The sequence below is a fragment of the Spea bombifrons genome, chromosome 5 (assembly GCF_027358695.1).
Source record: "Spea bombifrons isolate aSpeBom1 chromosome 5, aSpeBom1.2.pri, whole genome shotgun sequence".
NCBI classification, from domain to species: Eukaryota; Metazoa; Chordata; class Amphibia; order Anura; family Pelobatidae; genus Spea; species Spea bombifrons.
In genome coordinates this window covers 99,286,724-99,308,216 of record NC_071091.1, presented here as the reverse complement: position 1 = coordinate 99,308,216, position 21,493 = coordinate 99,286,724, and the positions used below count along the sequence as shown (strand labels likewise).

Here is a 21,493-nt window from a genome sequence, read left to right as displayed (position 1 = left end):
TTTAAACTTACAGTGCATATCAGATACTTGATCCTTGTCTTCTTTCATGTATCACTTCAGTAGATGGTGCTTAGCCATGCATAACTTTTCACAACATTCGACTTGAACACATCAAGAGAACACATCAAGGGAAAGGCATAACACCAAACATATTGATTATCATTGAGAACATTCACAAATGTTATGTTTTTAACATAAGCATATATTGATTGGGCATAGTTAATAGCGTTTTCTTTTTAGTTGATTGCTAATTAGTGCTAACTGACTATGCCAAAAACGTAACATGAAAATAATTTTCGATGATTTTGCACATTTTCTTATTTTTACTCATGGAATTATGTATTTCTTTACTGTTTCTTTTAGGGGACATAATAAGGTATCAGTGTTTACCTGGATTCACCTTAGTTGGAAATGAAATTCTAACCTGCAGATTGGGTGAACGTCTTCAGATGGATGGATCACCACCGTCATGTCAAGGTTTATTTACTTACTTTTATGTGTGCTTTTTTTTATTATATAGCAAATTAAAAGACACATTACATCTAAAGACCGGGTCATATATAAGATAATGTTATTCATTGAGAATAGAGCAATTTGAAAAATGTAAAGACAATATTTTGGAAAGGATTTCATAGAGGATAATGAGGCAGATGTCTTTTAGCTAAGCATATGGTTCTGTTACTCTAACCAACTATCACCTTCAAATTATAATAATTATTTTGACATGTCCAAGAAAAATGTGACAATGGAAATCAACATTATTTTATTAAGTCATAACACATCTGAATACATATGCTTCATGGAATCTAATATGAACATATTTGGAAAACATTTATAATTGGATTCATTAAAAAAAAAACGTAGGTTACAATTAAATATATTTAGAAACACTGGTTGGTTGTTATAACTTTGGTATTTGAAAGATAGATACATATATTTTCTTGACGTGCTAATTAGTTTAAAAGGAACATAAATAACATCTGAGATTGCTGTATCCTTAAGACAGCATCACGTTAAATGCGTTCATAGGTCATTTACGGTACAGAATGCTGTACATCACATATTAACCCATATTCCCAGCAAAGTAAGTTTGTGCTTCTGAAGTGGAAATAAAAGGATTTGATTTTAATTCACCATCTGCATCCAATATTATAAGCAGAAGACTAGTACCGTAACTCCAAATACTAAGCCAGGGGTGTCCAAGTTGTTTCTGCAGGGGGCCACTTCATCAGAAATGTATGTGTGCGTGGGCTGAACTCATTTTTCACCGAGAGAAAATATGGCCTTTTAGCTTTATAATGCATATTAATACAGGGTTAATTTGGCGATAATGAAAAAAGCAGTGGACAAAAGTTTTTTTTTTGAGCAACCTTTTATATGTCATTCTATCAATACTGAATTACTTAAACAGTAAAACAAAGTCAGTCCACAAACCATTTAAAACAAGTTTAGCCAAATAAAACTGTACAAAGCTGGAGCACACTCTGGGTACAAGCTGGATTTAAGATGGCTGATTAATAGCATCATGGGCCTGGTGCTGAGGATTTTGGTGGCCTTTTTTTGGAAATAAATAAAATAGAATTTTAACTCCTCGGCATCGATGTGTAAAAAACAAAACCCACCGAAAGTAATCATCTGCAGGGGCCCTGCTGCTCCCCTATGTGTTGCTCAGCAGCGTCTCTTGCTCTGTCGAGGGGACGCAGGAACCCAGCGGAGTCACGTGAATGCGCAGCACCTCACTTGACTCCGCTCCGTTCCTGTTCCCCTCGGCAGGTCAAGAGACGTTCAAACAGACTGAGAGCAATGCAGAGGGAGACAGCGCCCCTGTGTAAGTCTGCGAGCGGCACCAGAAGATCTGCAGTTCAGGTAAGGGTGGGGGAAGGGTGAATGAGTATATGAATGAGGGAATGAATGTTTGTGATGAATTAATATGCATATGATAGCATGGATGTGTAAATAGTGGGGGCAGGGCAGGACACGCGGTAGTCTCCCACGGACTGGCGAGCCGCACCTCGAAAAATGTAGTAATCTTTTTTACTAACATTTGCACATCCCATTAATATTTCATAAAAAAAACTATTTTCTTTATTTAGCAAGACCAATTTTCCAGTTGGGCAATAACTGTCTAGTTAAGTGGCTTAGGAGCTGCCACCCTCCTGGTCCTGCCACCCTAGGCTAGGCTAACTTGGCCTAGCCTAGGATTATCACTGGTTGGAAACTAGGTTTACAGGCCATTGGTGAGGTCTACCTAATCACAAGTACAAATATTGTATTATTTCTATGAAAGAGTAACCTATATCTGGCAGATGTGTCAAAAGCACAAAAACAAACTAGATTAAATAGGGGACATTAAGGCCTGTCTAACACAATGGGAAGGAGACATACAAAGCCAGAAACTGAGTGAAGTAAGTGGCCTGCAGCTGATCAAGTTAAATTCGATGTTTGCCCCCCGCAGTTCATAGCTTCCAATTGTTTACAAGAAGAAAAATCAGATAAATACAAGAAGTAAATCACGTTGTCATAATCTACTAAATCAAATGGACTATGGGGTTTATTCATTAAAATGTGAGGCATAGGCAAGGTGAAGTGAGATTAACTATGTATTGATGAATTAGCACTGCAAAATGTATGGATCAATTATCGAGATCAAGAAATCTCGCCTATGCGCTAGTTCATATACAGTTCTTCTTCCGAAGATCATACTGCTGATGTGGTAAAATTTTTCATTTTACCTCTAGTCCCCTACTGATCACTTTTTTAGTGAAGGTATACCAATATCACTTTTTTAGTGAAGGTATACCAATATCCTTTTTTTAATGTGAATTAGTACTACAAACATTGTTTCTACACTTAAAACACCTCTGTTATGTACAATATCACATTACATTCATACTGCGTCCAACTTGATATTCCATGGCCATTGTAACAGATCATTAACAGACTTATTGGGTCATAGTTAATATATAATGCACTTTTAATGTATTTAAAAAAACAGAAGTTTTTTACAAGTTTTTAAAAAATATATACACAATATTTACATATTTGAGAAAAACACCTAATTAATTTTCAACATTTGCTTTTTGATGAGCTTTTAATGCTCACATATATAATATCTCGTGTTGTTTCTTTACATAGTTCCAAACTATACCAGACTTTTCACATAACAGAAATGAAAGAGTGGCTTTATTTATTTATTTTTTCTGTATAAATAAAATGGACTGTAATCAGTTGTCCAATCTGTCATTGGTATCTATGGATTTTTTTTCAGATATAGTGTTTTTTTCTGAAAAAAAAAAAAAATCAATACAATAAGCAACAAGTGATTTGTGATTCCATTTCCTTCAGCCTTGTGCACTCAAAATGTTCACGTCATGCTATTAAATGTCAACTAAAATGTTTCACACCAGGCTGTACTGCACCACTAACCCTGTCTCCTGTTGAGCATCCCGCTTCCAAACCAGCAAGCTGCAAGAAAACATCCCAATTAAAGCTCGGAGACAGCCATGCAATCAGCAGCAGAGTAGACCATCCTATACGTTAACGGTCATAGAAACGTGTTTGTAAGGCTAGATATACGCTGCCGATAATGGAACAAAGGCAAGATATTTGAAAGCATTCTTAGAAATTGTCTGAGCCCATGTGCAATTTTCCAGTAGAGCGCTAAAGTTCACTATGTCTAAAGTTTGATTTAGAACATTCAGATAAAAAAAAAATCTCTTAACTCTGTTAAGGTTACCTTGTATGTGGAACCTGGCAAATCAAATGGAACATAATTCTCATAAAGTTTTAAGTAAAACAAGCAGTGGGTCGAAAAATCCAAAGTATCCGCACTCTAAAGCTGATTGTAAAACAGAAAAATGTGTAGCTTTCATACATTGAGTTCTTCTTAAAGCTGCGACACAGACACTTGTCCTTTAATATAGGGTTTAAAATCCTATTCTATTAATCGTTACTACATCTTCCCAATAGCTGTATGTTAGCTGGCCCAAGCTGAACCGGACCCATGGCTCATTTCATCAAGACAAGTGCAAGCTGAGCCTGACTGGGCCGCTGCTGTCTGTCTGTCTGTCTTGACCAAACAATTAAGGTGCTGGAGAGGTTTTACGCAGACTCAACATTCACCCCTTTTGCTGAGCCTTGTGCTCTACTCCAATATTACTAGACATTATATTTTCTTGTGTTTCTATCATCTTAAGAAATAATCTTTATCTAGATATATATAAAATAGTATATTAAATATTCTGTCATTGTGCCAATCATTGAGCATTTCTATAATAATACTCTTTTTATCTTATTGTTCATACTTTTACATTTGGCAGGCATGGTTTACAAAATACTGAAAGTAGAAAAGCAAAATATCCTCAGAAAGTGGCTTTTTACCCAATATAATTCGGCAGTATTGTTAATGAATTAAGTTGGAACTAATGCAAAACGTGCTCTTTTTCAAAAAAAAAAATAAAAAAGACCTTCATCTATGAATGTGTTACATTTAGTAGTATCCCACATGTTTGTAATGTAAATCAAATTCCCATTAAAGATCTTTAAGTTTGCATTATCTTTTACAGTTCTATGTCCGGCCAACGAGATGCGTCTGGATTCTACTGGTGTCATCTTGAGTCCAGGTTACCCCGATAGTTATCCAAACCTCCAGATGTGTGCGTGGACTATTAGTGTGGAAAAGGGATACAATATCACTTTGATTTTTGAATTCTTCCATAGCGAAAAAGAGTATGACCTGCTGGAAGCTTTTGATGGTAAGAAATAATAAAAAAACAAAAAAAAATGGGAATTAGAAATTTGTTCTTTCTAATAGATGTTCTGCAGCGCATTGGGTGTTATTTTTGTTCAAGTTCTAATTTGAAGCATTGATTTGTTTTTTTTACAGGACCAAATAATCACTACCCACTGCTTATTTCATTAAGCGGAGATTATTCATCAACATTTAATATAACCAGCAGTGGGCATGAAGTTTTTATACGTTGGTCTGCTGATCATGGAACAAACAAGAGAGGATTCCGGATACGATATATAGGTCTGCCAATCATTCTTTCTAGAAATATATTCCATTGCATTAACATTTATAGCAGCAAAGTCACTACCTGGGAGCTTCCCAGGCCTGGTCACCTGGCTGATTATAATTACTGCTTATGAGATTTCTGTCTCATCTGAAAATCACGTAGGCTGTCTGCTGCTAATGATAAAATTGAAATTTATGAAAAAGACAAAAATAAACATGGGTTCATGACATATGCAAAAAACAAAAAATGCTTTTTTGAATGTATACTCTTTGTAGATATAGAATTGATGTGAGATAGCATGGCTACACTTTGTACAGTTTAATGTTGGTATGTCAGAGTGACTTTTTTTGAATGAAGGATCAAAGTATTTCGTATAGATTACCAATCAGACAAATCAATATATTACCATGAAAACTGTGTTGATGATTATGAGCCCAAGAACTAACAAATGCAGGAAAAAAGAAAACATATGAAAAATGTTAATGTTCTCTGTTTACCTTAAATGACAATAATTTGTGAAACAGCAAACAAAACAGCTGCTTTAACCTATACTCTTAAAAGCACTTACATAGATCCGTGTCTATGACCATGTCATTGTATGTGTTTTCCCATTAGAGGATACTTTTTTGAGCTTCTGCTACTTGTTTATTAGAGAGCCAGTGGTCATTTATTTTCTCAGATATAGTCTCTTACATCGTATACATATGCAGGAAAAGCAAATTATTTCAGCCCGTGCTGCGGTTAATGTAGATCATTTGGACTAATATCGGCAGCACCTTTTTTAATGACACGTAACATAAATACGCGGAAATACTTTCAGGCACACAGGGCTTCTCTACAATATATAACATATGAAAGGGAGAAGAGGTGAAAAGGAAAAAAGAAAATAGGGAAACGGATGGAAGTCAAAAATTGTAAGGGATCAGACTAATAGATTTAATGGCTTATCTAAGCAAGTAGGAGACTGGAACTAAAAGGGATCTCTTGTATTTCTTTATTTTTTTCTTGGACCTTGTGTTTCAAGTTGGAAACTTTCTGTTGCATAGAGTTCAAAGAATAACATACAATAGGGTTTGGAGAACATTCACTTTACTGCACTTAGGCTAATCTCAAGTAGCATGAGCAGAACTGGAGCAAAATGGAGAATAGAAAAAAAAGGAAGACAAGAAAACAGATCAAAAGAAAATATCATGTATAGAGGAAAAGTATTATATTTTGTTCTTGTTGTGTTACATATAAAATTGTTTATGAAACTGATTTAGTTATGAAATAGCTCTACAGTGGCACCATTTGAGTGCCGGCATTGCTGCCATAATGGTAATAGCTATCACTGCCAAATCTGGGACAGAACATTACAATTGGCATCCTCTATTGGCTGAATTGTGGAGTGACAGGATATGACATCATACCTGGCATGAAAGCACAAACCTGAGACGGCTCCATATGAGGTTACATTAGGCGGGTAGACTGGAAGCTTCATGATGGCACCATCCTAGCCCTTGTCAACCTAGTCCAAAATACACTCTTATGTAGACGGGTAACATTTACAGTGTGTTTTGTAAATCCATTTGTAAATCGGGATATAGGCAGATGTATCAGAGACATGCACCGTTGGTTAAATAAATACTGTAAATATAATTCTATATACTGGAGAATAGATTACTGTTATAAATGAATGTTGTAATAGTATATATTATGTTGCATATGGCTATTTATCAGAATATAATAAGAAAAAAAAGAAATTATACAATTGTCGCTTCTTACAAGTAAAGGAACAGTCTGCTACATGTTGGAGACTATTTGGTTAAATGAGGCGGAAGTCTTCTTTTCATATCCCAGTAACTAAATAATGCCTGCACCGATTTGCATGCGGTACAATGCAAAATGGCCGCCATTATGCATTTAACATAAAATTATATTATATGTAACACCACAGTGATTTCAGTAATCCATACTATTACCAATCATGCAATTACATTTTGTCAAATGATGAAAAAATAGTATAAATCATGTTTAAAATTATGTGAAATAGTCTTTTGATTCTCATGTTCATAGATTTATTCTTATTCACAATTTGTAATTATAAGTTAGTACAAGAAAATTACTATGTGCACATTTAGATCATCATTATATACATTCGGATAACACATTATATAATTGACCTTCAGGAATTGATACTTTAGAACTAACGTGTTATAATTGTGAAGCCTTCTTTTATTCCACCCTTCTGTCACTCAAAATGTGAAATGATTTCTATAGACAGACAAGTTCTGCATGTATTTAATATAAAAGCAACATAAAAGCAGTTGCAATTGTTTTGTAAAAGTCATAAGGAGGGTATCAATTAACTAGCTTGACAAGGAGTACTGGTTGTGATTCTTTGAGATTATTAATTGAAGTTAATTAAGGTTTGAATCTGTGAACACCAGTTCTGTGAGTTGGTAGAAAATAGAGTTTTCAAGCAAGTTGAGCTAAATCTATTTACATTTGGGAGAAAATATATTTCTTTACCATTGCTAAAACATTTAATAAGATCTTACAATATTAAAAGTATGGTTTTTTTTCCAGTTAACACCTGTGTACACTTAAACTATAGAAGTCCTGCTTTAGGTGCTTATTTTTTGTTTGGTGTGCCTTGCCTTTATTGTGGTGGACAGAGAGTACAGTTTGGTACAGGCACTGGCAGCGTCCATAAGTGCTATTGGATCCTTACTTTCAAGTAAGCAGTGATGATCACCCTGAGAAAGAGGCTTATAGCTTCTAAACTACATGCAGTTTTTTGGAAATTTTGCGACCATTGTTAAAATAACCTGGCTTCTTCTTCCCAAAAGAACCTATTTATGGTAGGCCTCTGCAAATGGGCCAAAAACGAATGAGACAAATTTCTCGGTTTTTGGCCCAGACAAAACTCAGAGGCATTTTAAATTTGAGAATTAAATTTGTTGCCCTGTGCCCACACTCATTTTCACTCATATTCTCATTCACTCTCTCACGCTCTCTAAATGTTTCCCTAGCTTTTCTGCCGACCACTTCTGCATTCACTTCCACATTTTTAACTTTTCTCTTATACCTTCTCTTTTACATCATCTCTTTACGCTCTTTTTATATTTTGTCTTCTCTCTCCTATCTTTGTCCACATATCTGTGGACATAACCTGGTGCAAACTCTCGCCAAAATGGGGCTGCTTCCAGTGACGTGCTCTCTCCCAACTAGAGAATCAGGGGAGAGGACGTCACCAGAAGCACTGCCATTTTGACTGGGTTATTTTGGACTGCCAAGTTTGCGCTGGGTTATGTACGCAGAGATGTAGATGATGATTGAAGATGAAAGATTGAAGAGAGAGGATCAAGAACAAGAAGTAGCAGAAGTGGAAGCAGAAGAAGTGGTCGTCAGAGAAGGTTGGGAAACATTTAGAGAGTATGAGAGAATGTGAGTGAAAGAGCCCGTGAATTTCAGATGAAATTCTGAGCTTTTTCCTTGATTTTTGTCTGCTTCCTCAAGAGTCTGACCTTGTTTCCGTGTATGAATCACCAAATTTGGCAAATTCAGTAAAATTTGCAATTCATAAGATTTCGAATGTCCATGTCTAGATGGTATTTCATAATGGCTTTAAAATAGTAATTTAAGCTTCAAATTCGCAGACGCATTTATCATGATTTGAAAGTCATCAAAAACACCTGATGGGTGTTCCAATTACAAATGGGTATGGCACCAAAGATTTTCATTTTTTCACCCAATAGACAGACTTAGCTCTTTTGTATTGACTTACTGTGTTATTTTTTAAAATGAGCAAGCTGGAAAGCATGTGATTTTTTTAATCTGACTCACTGAGCTCATATTGAACAATTCAAATACAACCTATTTCTAATTATTGCATTTTAAATTAATGCATACCCATGGAGAAAAAACAATATGCAAGTGTGTGAAAATTTCTTCACAGCATAGGGCTTTTCATTAATTCTTATAAGGGATAATCACAACTTATTCATAACCTTATGATCCCAATTTATTCAAATTGTCCTAGAAATAATAAATTATTCTCATTTTACAAACACAGAACTTTAACTAAAGCATACATACATGGTCCCCATGATCAGTCTATATGTCATTAGTCAACTAGTTATGTTAATAAACAAGGTTCCCAACTACTGAACTGCAGGGTGTGCCTACAGCTTGCTCATAGTATTAGCATGCTACATTATTTATGACTCCATAAAAAATATTTAACTAAATATTCTGTACGTAAGCTTTTTTCACATATGTCACACCACTGCATTGTCTGATTTATTTTCTTAGAAGACACTAATGAGAAGGACCTAAAGCCTTTCACATAAATGCACACATTGGAAAACCAATTAGATAAGCTTCAGCTATTAGTCTACAGAAGCAAATAACGTTAGTTAACACACGTAATTGCAATATTTTGCCACCTATCTCAGCACATAGTCCAATACATACATTTTTTACATTCTCATGGGACTGTCTAAGAGGTTAAGTGTCTAACATCGAAAATGGTTGAAATGGGAAAATTTACATAGGAACATACATAGGAGCTTGCTGTGACAATCTATCCCTTCCTAATCCAAGATCAGTGGATATGTGCACAATATTCCCTGAGATAGTGCCCTTACATAACTAAGCACAGGGTAGAGGGGATCCACTATACTATTTTCTTTTTTTTTTGTAGAGTATATTGGCTGTTGAAGTATTTTAAGGGCTAGACAGGCTAGTGTATAATGGATCCCCTCTACCCTTTGATTAGTTGTGTCAAGGCACTATCTCAGGGAATATGGTGTACCTACCATCGGTAGGGCAAGGATTGGCACAACTAGTTTAGTGTAAGATCCTGTCATTTGGAGGCTATTTACAGAATGTTGAGATTAGGGTTTTATTTAAGGTTTTATTACTTCTTGGAATTATTTTAGTAATTTCATTGGAAGCTGTTGTTTTCATACCTGGGAAGTCTTCAGGTCTGACTCGGAGTCTTTGGCTGAAGCACTGCTTTCCTGGGTGTCCAGGTTACTTTCCTTTTTTTCATACCCACTTCAATACATTTCCCGTCCACTTAAGGTTATCTGGAGCTGACCCCTATGTGCATCTATCCTCTGCCCATTCATGTCTAGCCATTCTCCTTTGCAAAGCCACTTCCTTAGGAGAGGGAGAGCTCTGGGTAGCCTGCCCCGTGAAGTGTCCCGGTATTCTCTCAGGGATTGGCCTAGTTACTAATTCATCCCTATGGGGTCTGGCTGCTCTGCATTACTTGGGACTCTCTAGATTTAGGCATAGGCAGTGGTTGCGTGCATATCACTTATACTGTGACCAACAAGTCAATCGTGTGTGTTATTAACTACAACTTCAGTGAAACACAAAGCAGCCCACAAGGGTGAAAAGATGCCACACAACATTTATTACCCTCTACGAACAAAGGCGTTCATATTTGAATGTCTGGGGACCCTCAAAAAAGATTCATGCATGGGACTCACCTGCCACTCAGGCCTTGAAATAATTTACAAAAACATAGCCCTGCAAAAGTTTAAATAAGCTAGTTTATTAACTTATCTTTTAAATGTAGTATTACAATACATATTTAAAACATTGTATGTAATGATTCAAATAAATACCATTAAAAGCCTCAAATCCCTTATTCTATCTAGTAAGTGTTGTGGTTTCATTCTCAACAGTAATTTCACATGTTATTTTAGTATAGATGTCTTGTGTCTAATAATAATATTGTAGAACAGCTGTGTGGTGTCTCTGCTGAATATCACAAGGGGTTAATCCAATTAAATGAGCTCAGAACTATTTCTGATGTGGACGTTTGTCTGTACAAGCCAACCATGAAGTGAATTAGATAGGTTTCTGGACTTTTTGAATAGTAAAGTATGGTTACCTTGGAGACCACGATCTTATGAAATTCTGTAGCTGAGCTAAAGCTGGAAAAAAAAAAAAAAAAGTAACAAGCAAACTTAATCTTAACATATCAAATGTTTCAGCAATGACTTTTTGTATCAAATAATTAAGTGTTGTCTATAGAAAACTATGAACTTAATAATTATGATTTTATTTTAGTATTCAAAGTTATAATAAATATATATATATATATATATATATATATATATATATATATATATATATATATATAGCAAACCCTGATAGCTGAATGTCATAAATGTCACTTTTCAGGATCTTAAGCATGGTCCTCTAGGGCAATAAGGCTCAAGAACATTGATTTGTAGCAACTGATAAATTCATAAAAGAAAAGCTGTCTCCGATTGGAGCCCACTTCGGCTATATTTTGTTGGCCCAGACTGACCAGTCTAACTACTCACTTTAGTTCCCTGCCAGACACAGCTAAGCCAGACTCTAGAAACTTCCCCCAGACAAAACTCCAGATAGGTTTGTCACATCTGGCTTGGGGATCTTCTTCAGGTCCTCTCCTTGCCCGGGGAGCAAAGAGAAACTTCCTCTCTCTACAACAATCTCTCTGATTGTCAGGCTCCAGGGGTTTTTAATGCCCAGTACATGTGCCTGATCGATGCTTCATCAATGTCCAGGATAGGATCTGCAAACCCAATTTGGTAATCCAGTCTGCTAAAATACTGGAGCATTGACCCACCCTGCTTTCCAAATGTTTCACCTCAGGGATCCATACACAAGATTTGCATATGAACTGTGCACAAAATATGCACAGAACCTCACCAGGACTGTGCATTGTCACAATATATAAACAATTTATTTGCTACCATTTTCTATATGTTTAAAATTCTTGACTATTGGGGGCCATCTGATCTAACAAAAATACTAATCTGTTTGTGAATCAAATGATATTTGGTTTCCAGTATAAAGCATTGTTTCATAAATTATGTAATAGTCACTAAGCTAGAACTTTTGTAGGCAAGTGAACATTTAAGCTCACTAGTTTAACCCTTTCAGTCCTCTTAGGAAATACCTATACATCATTAAAACATGTAGAAAGAAGCCCATTAGGACATGCAAGTACGTCCTGGATTTGTTGCATTGACTTTGTTGCCACAAGCACCGGTACACCATCATTCAAGGGATGCCCGATAATGAGATTGAGTATTCCTTTCCAGTACTTTCTGGACCCTGTTGGTCTCTTACATTGCTTATATTAAGGGAAAAAAAAGACTATAAAGGAAATAAATGAAAACTGAATCAAATTAATTGAAGCATGGGACAAAAAAAATTATCTGGGGTGTGACTGTAATCAGGAGATGTTGCTGGACATAAATTGGGGCATTGTTCAGCTGTGCCACTTACAGCATAGAACACAATTTAATCATTATTGCGAACATTTTGATTGTTATTGTATTAATTAGTATAGTTCATCCATTATCACTGATAATTATTATGCTTGATGTATTTCTATGATTTCAAAAGAAGGCCATATTTCTACTGAACAAAATGATGTGTAATTTAGTCAGGTTCATCAAATATGAAAAAGGGGAATCATGGTCTAACAATCATATGGTAAAAATGTTGAAAGCTCCTTTGTCCCTTTGGGTATGAAACCCCCCGGGCTTGACTGGGTTAACTGTGCACTGTGAAGGGACAACTGCAGTAAGATTTTGAAGCAGAAAGAGTTCCAACAGTGTTATTGTAGACAATCACTGGCATTGGTCTTCATATTGTATTGTGAAATTGGTGAGCTAATCATGGAAGCTGTAAATTGCCATTTTGTTGAATAAACACAGTTCCCATAGAATATTCTTATACATCATTAGATTCAGGTTGGCCTTAAATGAAAAATAAATCAGATTAAATTACTGGTTGTGACCAATGTAGTCTAGCTTTACAGAGAAACTGTTGTGTATTATGTGAAGGTCTTAGCAACTGTTGAATCAATTCCATGTCTTTTTGATATTCCAGCTCATTATTGCAGCACTCCGGAATCACCACCTCATGGCTTCATTGTAAGTCAAACAGGTGGACAACTGAATAGTATGGTTCGCTGGGCATGTGATCGAGGATTCAGGCTCATAGGAAAAGGCACGGCTGTGTGCAAAAAGACACCATATGGATACTATGCCTGGGATGCACCAGTACCAGCATGTCAAGGTAAAGATGGCTCAAATAACATTGTTCATGTGATCAAGTAAAGTCATTTTAACCAACTTTTTCCAGAATTAACAAAAATAATGCACAGAGCCAAGTACCCCAAAAATGCCAAAGGGATAAGTAAGAACAAGTGAACATGTACTACCAAAAATGTAGAATCTGAAACGGTTCCACCATAGATCTTCTCTGGACTTTTCCACCTTTTCCAAATCCTATATTTTAAAATCAAGAAAACTAAATGAAGCCTCGTTATTGTATTGGCACATGGTTTACATAATTACTCCTCTGCATTAAGTTCATTCTGTTTGACGGAGGTAGTCTTAAGAACTTTCGTATGGGGTAAAAAAAAGCAGCAAAGAGAACTGTTGGTAAGATGTGAAAGTGACAGAACCCCATTTTTTAACACAAGGCAATAAGGAAATGTTAGTTTTCAGATTCAAAATGAGATTTCTTATTGATCCAGAGGAATATGATTTGGACCAGACAGTTTAATAACATTCCATGTACAGACATATAAAGTATATATATATAGCATTAACCTATTTTGTGCTTTATATAACTCAGCATCTGTCTTAAAATGAAAAATATAAACTGCCTGTTACATTGTTAGATACAGTTTGACATTTCCTTAAGGAAACATTCAGAGACACTGTAAGGTGCTTGTGCTCCATCTCGGAACAGGAATGATTACTACCTTTCCCTTATGAATAAATAAAATTCCAAATGTTCCACCTAACCTCAAGTCACCTACACGTCACTTCCTAAGTTATAAAAACAAAAGCTGGATGATGTTTGTCCTGTCCATGTTTCAGTTGAATTAAAAGGTTCCAAATCATCCGTTTTGTGTCTGCAGTACAAGCTGTGTAGAATAATAAAGGGATGGGGATGATTATTCTTTCTGTAAGAAAGTTTACAGTTTAAAGTTATTAAGGCATATTAAATCTCTGAATTAGATAATCTACATTTTCTTTCCAAAACAAATTTAAATGTAAAAAAAGCATTGCACAGATGGTACGTGTTGAACTGATATGTTCAGATGACATCTGGTATGATCGGTATCAAGAATGAATTACATTATCACAATGCATTCAATTGAACTTGTTTTGTTTGGCATTTCAAACAAAATGCTCTAGGAAAAATACATTTAAGTTAATCATTTCAATTAAGCGGAATACTGGTTGATACAGTTCAAGAAGCTAGGGGCTACTGGTTGGCCACAATGTATGGTACTAGAGAAGGGAACTGAAAAGGGCAGTAAGTCTGTTAAAATGTATTTTGAATGTAGACACATTGTAATTAAGTAACTGTAAAAAATGGTTAGAATGTAAATATTGCGAAGGGCAAAAGAAGGACAAGTGTTTTGGGGGTGAGGTAAGAGGACGGCTTTATGAAGTCCTTTGATACCACTTTATGACCTATCGATAGCTGGGTATGTAATGAGTCATGTAGTAAGAAGGAGAAAAACATTTTTTATGACACCATTGTATGTATAAACCTATTTAGAACAATGTGATATACTCAAGTCAACCAAACATTTTGAGTTCCTAGAAGAGTGGGATGGAAATCGGGAAAGAGGGATTTCCATCCAACAGAGTAAAAGGTCCTCTTGCCCACTAGGAAGTATTTTATTGACGTTGAGAACAAAGCAAAATAGTAAATAGCCAATAAAATAACAGTTACTATTATTATTATTGTTGTTGTTGTGTAATTTGTGCATGTATATACAATAAAGATGCTCATTGTTTTTTATTTCAGCAATTTCATGTGGAATTCCCAAAGCACCATTAAATGGAGGAATATTAGCTACCGATTACTTAGTGGGAACAAGTGTCACTTATTTCTGTAATGATGGCTTTAAGTTATCATCTAAAGAGCTTACCACAGCAGTATGCCAGCCAGATGGCACATGGAGCAATCATAATAAAACCCCTCGGTGTGTAGGTAAGCAAAAGGAGGACGCTTTTGTGTACATTTGGCTCCACAAAAAATGGCTATGATATATATATATATATATATATATATATATATATATATATATATACTGTATACAATATATATATATACCCCATAAAAGACGGTTAGAGCTCCATGCACAGGTCACTCTTTCACCTTTACTTTGATCTGTTTGTAATCATGCTTTCACAGTCTATTTTTTCTGAGACCAGTAAAGAAAAAATCATTAATAATAAAATGACTATTGAATAAAATGAGCAATAGGTTTTCACACATGAAGCACATTGCTGTCCATAATTGTCAGAAATTGTTTAGTCAACTTGTGATGTAGGCCATTAGATATTGTTGAAAAGTAAAAGCCATGTCAAGTATTGAAGAAAAATCACACAATTCTTAGCGGCTGCATTCATAACACGTTCTTTGTCTGCTCAACTAGCCTTTGCTGGTCTCAGAGTTCTTTCCTTTTTCATTTTATCGATAAGTAAACAATGGTCAACAAGCTTGAAGTGACTAAAACCCTCGTTTTTAATTAAAATATCACATTTTACAGCAAGGAAAAAGTAGGTAGGCCAATTCTTCCACCAAATTCTGTGTTTTTATAGATAGATAGATAGATAGATAGATATAGATATATTACGCCATGCCTATTCTCTTTAGAACACTGGTTTATTACAATTATCTTGGAAAAGTGGTTTGCATTCTACAAACTGTAGTTTTAGTAGTATAATACCTTTTTAAATTATTTCTATAATAGGCTTTTAGAATAATTACATGTAATAATTACAATAATTATTTATAACTACTGCGGTAATTTCAACTTAATTGAAATATAATTTCTTATAAAGTAACTCAATATTGCAGCTTAATCCTTTTCTGCAAGTTTCTGTACATTTCTGTATATATTTACTTAGAATGTAACAGTTGTTAATATCTTGAAATCCTGGTATTCATACATTTATACACCATTTGGCACCAAATTTGCTAAATATAAATACAACAGTAATTACAGTAATTACTTTAAATGACAAAAAAAAAAGTCAATAATTAATATGCCAATGTTTGTTTTTCTGCGAAGTCGTCACATGTGCGAGCATAAATTCTTTCACCTTGGAACATGGAAGGTGGCGTATTGTAAATGGATCCCATTATGAGTACAAAACAAAAGTTGTTTTCAGCTGCGATCCTGGATATTTTCGTCTTGGACCTGCATCTATTCGGTGTCTTGCCAACGGAACATGGAGCTGGAGAAATGAAAGGCCTCACTGCCAAAGTATGTACTCGTTTACTCAAACTTCAACTTAGCAGGTCTACAAGTTCTCCTTATAAAATGTCTCAACACCTAGACTTATTATGAGATAATAAATACAATAGAACTATAAAATATATCATAATTAACATACAAATAAAAAATATACGTTTTTTTGTTAATTGAGAGCACAATTACAGATGGTAAAAGAACCTTGATTGACCTTGAACAACTCATCTCCGTCAGTTTGAATTGAAACAATTTTGTAGTAGCGTGTTTATTCACCTGGAAAATCCTTTACAGGTTAATAAATGTATGATTGTAATAAATTATAAGAATTATGTTCTCTATAAATGTTTTTTCTTTAATAAACTATGCGTTAATGGTTTTACCGTATCACATTGGATATCGGAAATGATAAATGATCATCCAATTGATGAAGTGTGAACACACACTTTATAGCTCCAATCTCCTGGAATGAATAGTTAAAAAAAAAAGAGAGTGAGAATGAAAATAACCATGTCAAATTGCATTCATTAACTTAGCATTCATTTAAACGTCAAATCAATGAAAGTAAATCAGGTTTTAGGTGCACAATATCTTAATCACGTATTCTTTCCTTTTCTTGTTTTCGTGAACATCGAATGACTATCCAGCTTGCATACAAGTATTTGAGTTATACTTGCATCGGTTACACTGGGAGAGCTGGCCAGCGATATAGCACATGTGGGAAGCGTACTTAATTGGGGAGCTGGAGTGTTCCTTTAATGCTAGAATGTATTGCCATATAATAACTAGCCAGTCATTGACTGATTTGGATGAATCATTTCTATAAGAGAGCACAGAAGCTATCAATCACAGGATTAGATTTTGCTAATGATACCTTTTGGAAGGCACATCGTAAAGTGCGCCTATAGTAACAATTGCTACACTAAGTTAAGGTAATATCAATTAGAGGGATAAATTATTTGATGTTAATGGAAACTAATAATAGTGTTACATCCTCTTAACTTTGTAAATATAATGAGCTATAATTATAATACCACAGCAACACACACAGAATCGTTGATCTTAATATAATTTTTTTGGTTTTGTTCCCATGGTTCATTAATCTGTAGCTGTATAACTAGCATCTACTACCTATTAGTCATCACTTGCTTAAAAAATCAGAAAGGTTGGAGACTTTGTGCATTATGCTATTATTTCTAATTAAAAAAAAATAATTTTATAACATGTCAAGCAAATTCAAGAACTCCTAAACTAATGCTAGTTTTATTAAATAACCTAAGTATCTTTATTTATCCTATCTATCTATCTATCTATCTATCTATCTATCTATCTATCTATCTATCTATCTATCTATCTATCTATCTACTGTATCTATCATCTATCTGTCTGTCTTTCTATCTACATATATATTATAATGTAAACTGTAAAGTGCTAGGTAAATCTGTTAGTGCTTGCTTAATAAAGAACAAAACAACTTCCGTCGATATTTCTGTTTATTATCCATCTATGAAAACAAAATTTGATTGAGTGCGATGACCTTTTAGATGAAGCTGTGTAATTAATGTAAATATGTGTTATATTTCTAGCGTAATCATTTTATAAATCATTTTTAATTTAAGAATGTTAGGCACTATTTCTAGTCAGTTAAATGCCGTATAGGTCCAGAATAACCACAATGTGGTTGATTTTGTAGTCTTGTAGTCTTGGAAGTCTTGGGAAGGGTGTTATGTCCTGTTTGTATTCAAAGTTAACAGGTGCGTCTTGATTGCTACTTTAGTAGAACTTCGTTTTGGCATCAAAGTCATTTAGATGTTTGTCTTTCACTGCCCAACCTCATCAAGTCGATATTCTGTCTATTCAAACTATTCAAGAACTACCAATATCCATCTACATCTCAAGCCATTCCCCACAAGATGTAGATATCAACTTCTTTTTAAGGGATATAGGAGGTTTCGGAATTATTTTACCATTGGACACAACTGATGTTGACTTTACCAAGCACTGACCTCTAAATGACCTCATTGACTTTTGACCACGTGCTTTATAAAGATTTTATGGTTTAATCTTTAACACGAACATATTGTTTTTTTTAACTTACAAACATATTCCTAATAAATACCTCATAAACTTTATTTCCAGTCACTTCCTGTGGAGAGCTTCCCGTGCCACCAAATGGAAACAAAATTGGAACTCAGACAACATTTGGATCAACGGCGATATTTACCTGTGATACAGGATATGTGCTAGTAGGCTCTTCTGTGAGAGAGTGCTTATCGTCTGGACTTTGGAGTGGATCTGAAACAAAATGTCTTGGTAACAATGAATTATTATTCTACCACAATCTCATGGAATGAGGCATACTTTATTGGGGGATTCATTTTTGTTATTATGAACCAAATCTTCCAACATTTTTAGAAATAAATGAAAGATTTATGTTGACTGGGTGAAAAATCTTGATTACAGGTGGTAGCCATTAAGAGTCTATAGACGGATATATGTTTTTCTTTTAAAGTAGTATTGCAGATGCAGTTGAAGCTATCATTAAGCAGTTATATTGTGACTCAGGATGTCTTATTCGAGAGAGCTTTTAAGTGGAAGGTATTTTGAAGATAACACAAGAACAGATAAATGTTTTTTGTAGCTTGTGTATAATTTCTATGAAAATTTAAAAAATCTAAGAATGGGCAATTACATAAGATTACAGAAATAAGGTTGGGAATGTATAGATGTCATTAATAGTATTTTACATTGGATTGATACATAAGCTACTAACTTAAGCACTTATGTGCTGTAAGTTTTATTTGTGAAGGGTATTCAAGGCTGAATCTAAATTTTGGTGAGCAGGGAGGCTGCATCAGACCCCCATATGAAAGGAATTCTGCCATGGATCAGTATGGACAACCACATGTTATAGAAACACAAAGATACGCTGGACAAAGGATACATAGAAGTTTTTTGAAACAGAGAATGTAGAATTTAGATATCATCATAGATTTAATTACAGAGTTCATCAGATAATGGTCTAGGTTCATAAGTCATTGATACAAGTCATGAAGTCTACAATGTATATAATTGCAGTAAAGATGTCTGAAGCATTTCTTGCTTGCTTTTATTGTAGCTGGTCATTGTGGAACACCAGAAATGATAGTCAATGGACAAGTAATTGGAGAAAATTACGGTTACAGAGACACAATTGTTTATCAGTGCAATCCTGGTTTTCGATTGATTGGGTCTTCGGTGCGAATATGCCAGCAAGATCATCAGTGGTCGGGTCAACTGCCTTCCTGTGTGCGTAAGTAAACATGTTTTATCTGCATGTCATGCATGCTTTTGATGATTGATCTTTCGCTTTTAAAGACTTTGCAGGATACGTTATGTCATTCTGGCAAGATTGTGTTTGTTTCGGACTTTATTTTTCTCCTAGCATCGGCGAAAAATGCAGAGTTTACAAAGCGTATGTTCCAGTCCAAGCACAAAATGAATTAGTATAACATGAACTACGGTTTTTGAAGACTTATCAGGATATAGAGTTGTCAGATGGTTAGATGATCAGTTTTTTCATTTTATTTGGCCTCCTCATGAGATATTCTGCTCCTGTGCTCTAGTTGAACAGCTGTCTCATGAAAGTATTCATGAGGACAGATCCAGAGAAGGCCATTCACCCAATAAATCTGCACTGACACTGATCACTGTCAGCCAAGAAAAATCTCCCAAGTACCGTGTGTCCTGCATTTTTTAATAAATGGAAATGTTCACTGGAGTGTTACGCTTTACATACATAGTAACGGTTGCATGAGTAATCGAATAATAAATGCAAATTAAGCTGGTATGTTATTCTGAAAAAGGATCGCTCCAAAAATATTTTAAGATGCCATGCCCTGACGTTAAATACTAATTTATAGGTAAGAGGGGCCCATCAAAAGCAACCAAAAGACCCTCTCATCATAGGTATTGGTTTTAAGAGATATCCCAGGGATATGTCTTAATGCTAAAAGGAACCCCCAATGATAGTTGAATGCTGTCTGCTCAGATAACGATCAGAGGCATGAAAGACATCTGCCGGACCCCAACGTAGGCTGAGAAGATCCTCGCTGTGGTGTCAGTAATGATACCACAGAAGAAGAATGTCCAAAAGAAGCTTTTAATGTAACAGCCTTCAATACGATAACATTGTATCCATTGAGTATCAGCAATGGTAGCTCCTGCAGGGCTAATTCCTTCACGGGAGCAAGAAAAGCGAATCCCTGACATCTGCCTAGGACCAGCGTCCAGCATATGACGGATTCAAGGATTTAATTTGTTGCATATGGTTGCATTTCACAAACCCCTCATATATATTTTTACATAACAGAAGGGTGTCCTAAAAAATATATAAATGAGTTAAAATAAGAATTTAAAATTGATTAAACATTTTCTATTAATACGGTATAGACTGGGGTTAAAAACTAAAAATATTTTAACAATAGTGGAAATTTGATTTTGTGTCCAAACCAGTTAATTGTTTGAAGGTCCTTATTTTTTTGTTCGATAGACAAATGGTGGAAATCTGAATATATTAATTTGCTGTCGTTGACTCTTCTTGCTGTATGTTCTAAATCCTTTGTAATCAGGTTGAATCACACAAGGGTTCCATTAGTTTTCATGTTAAACTAAGGATAGTACAGGGTATTAAACCACAGGGAACGGCATGCTTCTTTATCGATAATCTTTAAACAAGGATGAATCTCTGTCAAACAAGACTTTCTGAAACTGTGGGAAAGCATTAAGAAAAGAGCTGGAAAATAATTGCTCCTGGGTCAGCGCTAACAGCAGAAAAGGTGAACGCGCTGTTTTTCAACATCCAATTATAGAAAACCATGCAGGCATTGCAGCAGCTCAACCGAACAGCATGGAAATATGCAATAAATATCTGATACTTGGATATATAGAACTTGCTATGAATGCAATTTTATCTTTCAGCGTAGAATTACATAAATGTAATTATTAAAGTCAATTAATTCGTAGGAAATAAGGCTAAACAGCGCATGCATTTTGCAGGAAATAAATCTATGGCTACCAGTATGATTGCTATTTTATGATATTCATGCAACATTTTGTTGTTTTGATGATAATCTATTACTGGTCACAGTCCTGTGGATGAAAATAGATAGAAAAATATATATATTGCTGATTTTTCTAAAATTAATGA

General features: G+C 34.9%; 1 protein-coding gene across 1 annotated transcript in view; it reads left to right on the top strand.

Moving 5' to 3' along the window:
* CSMD3 (CUB and Sushi multiple domains 3) overlaps nt 1-21,493 on the top strand; it is a 445,444-nt gene that overhangs the window by 380,508 nt on the left and 43,443 nt on the right. Inside the window, exons 47-54 of the mRNA XM_053466566.1 lie at nt 364-477; nt 4,566-4,754; nt 4,886-5,032; nt 12,909-13,097; nt 14,853-15,038; nt 16,126-16,320; nt 18,445-18,618; nt 19,424-19,597. Coding sequence (XP_053322541.1) covers nt 364-477; nt 4,566-4,754; nt 4,886-5,032; nt 12,909-13,097; nt 14,853-15,038; nt 16,126-16,320; nt 18,445-18,618; nt 19,424-19,597 — 1,368 coding nt within the window. The remainder of the gene's footprint in view (nt 1-363; nt 478-4,565; nt 4,755-4,885; nt 5,033-12,908; nt 13,098-14,852; nt 15,039-16,125; nt 16,321-18,444; nt 18,619-19,423; nt 19,598-21,493) is intronic.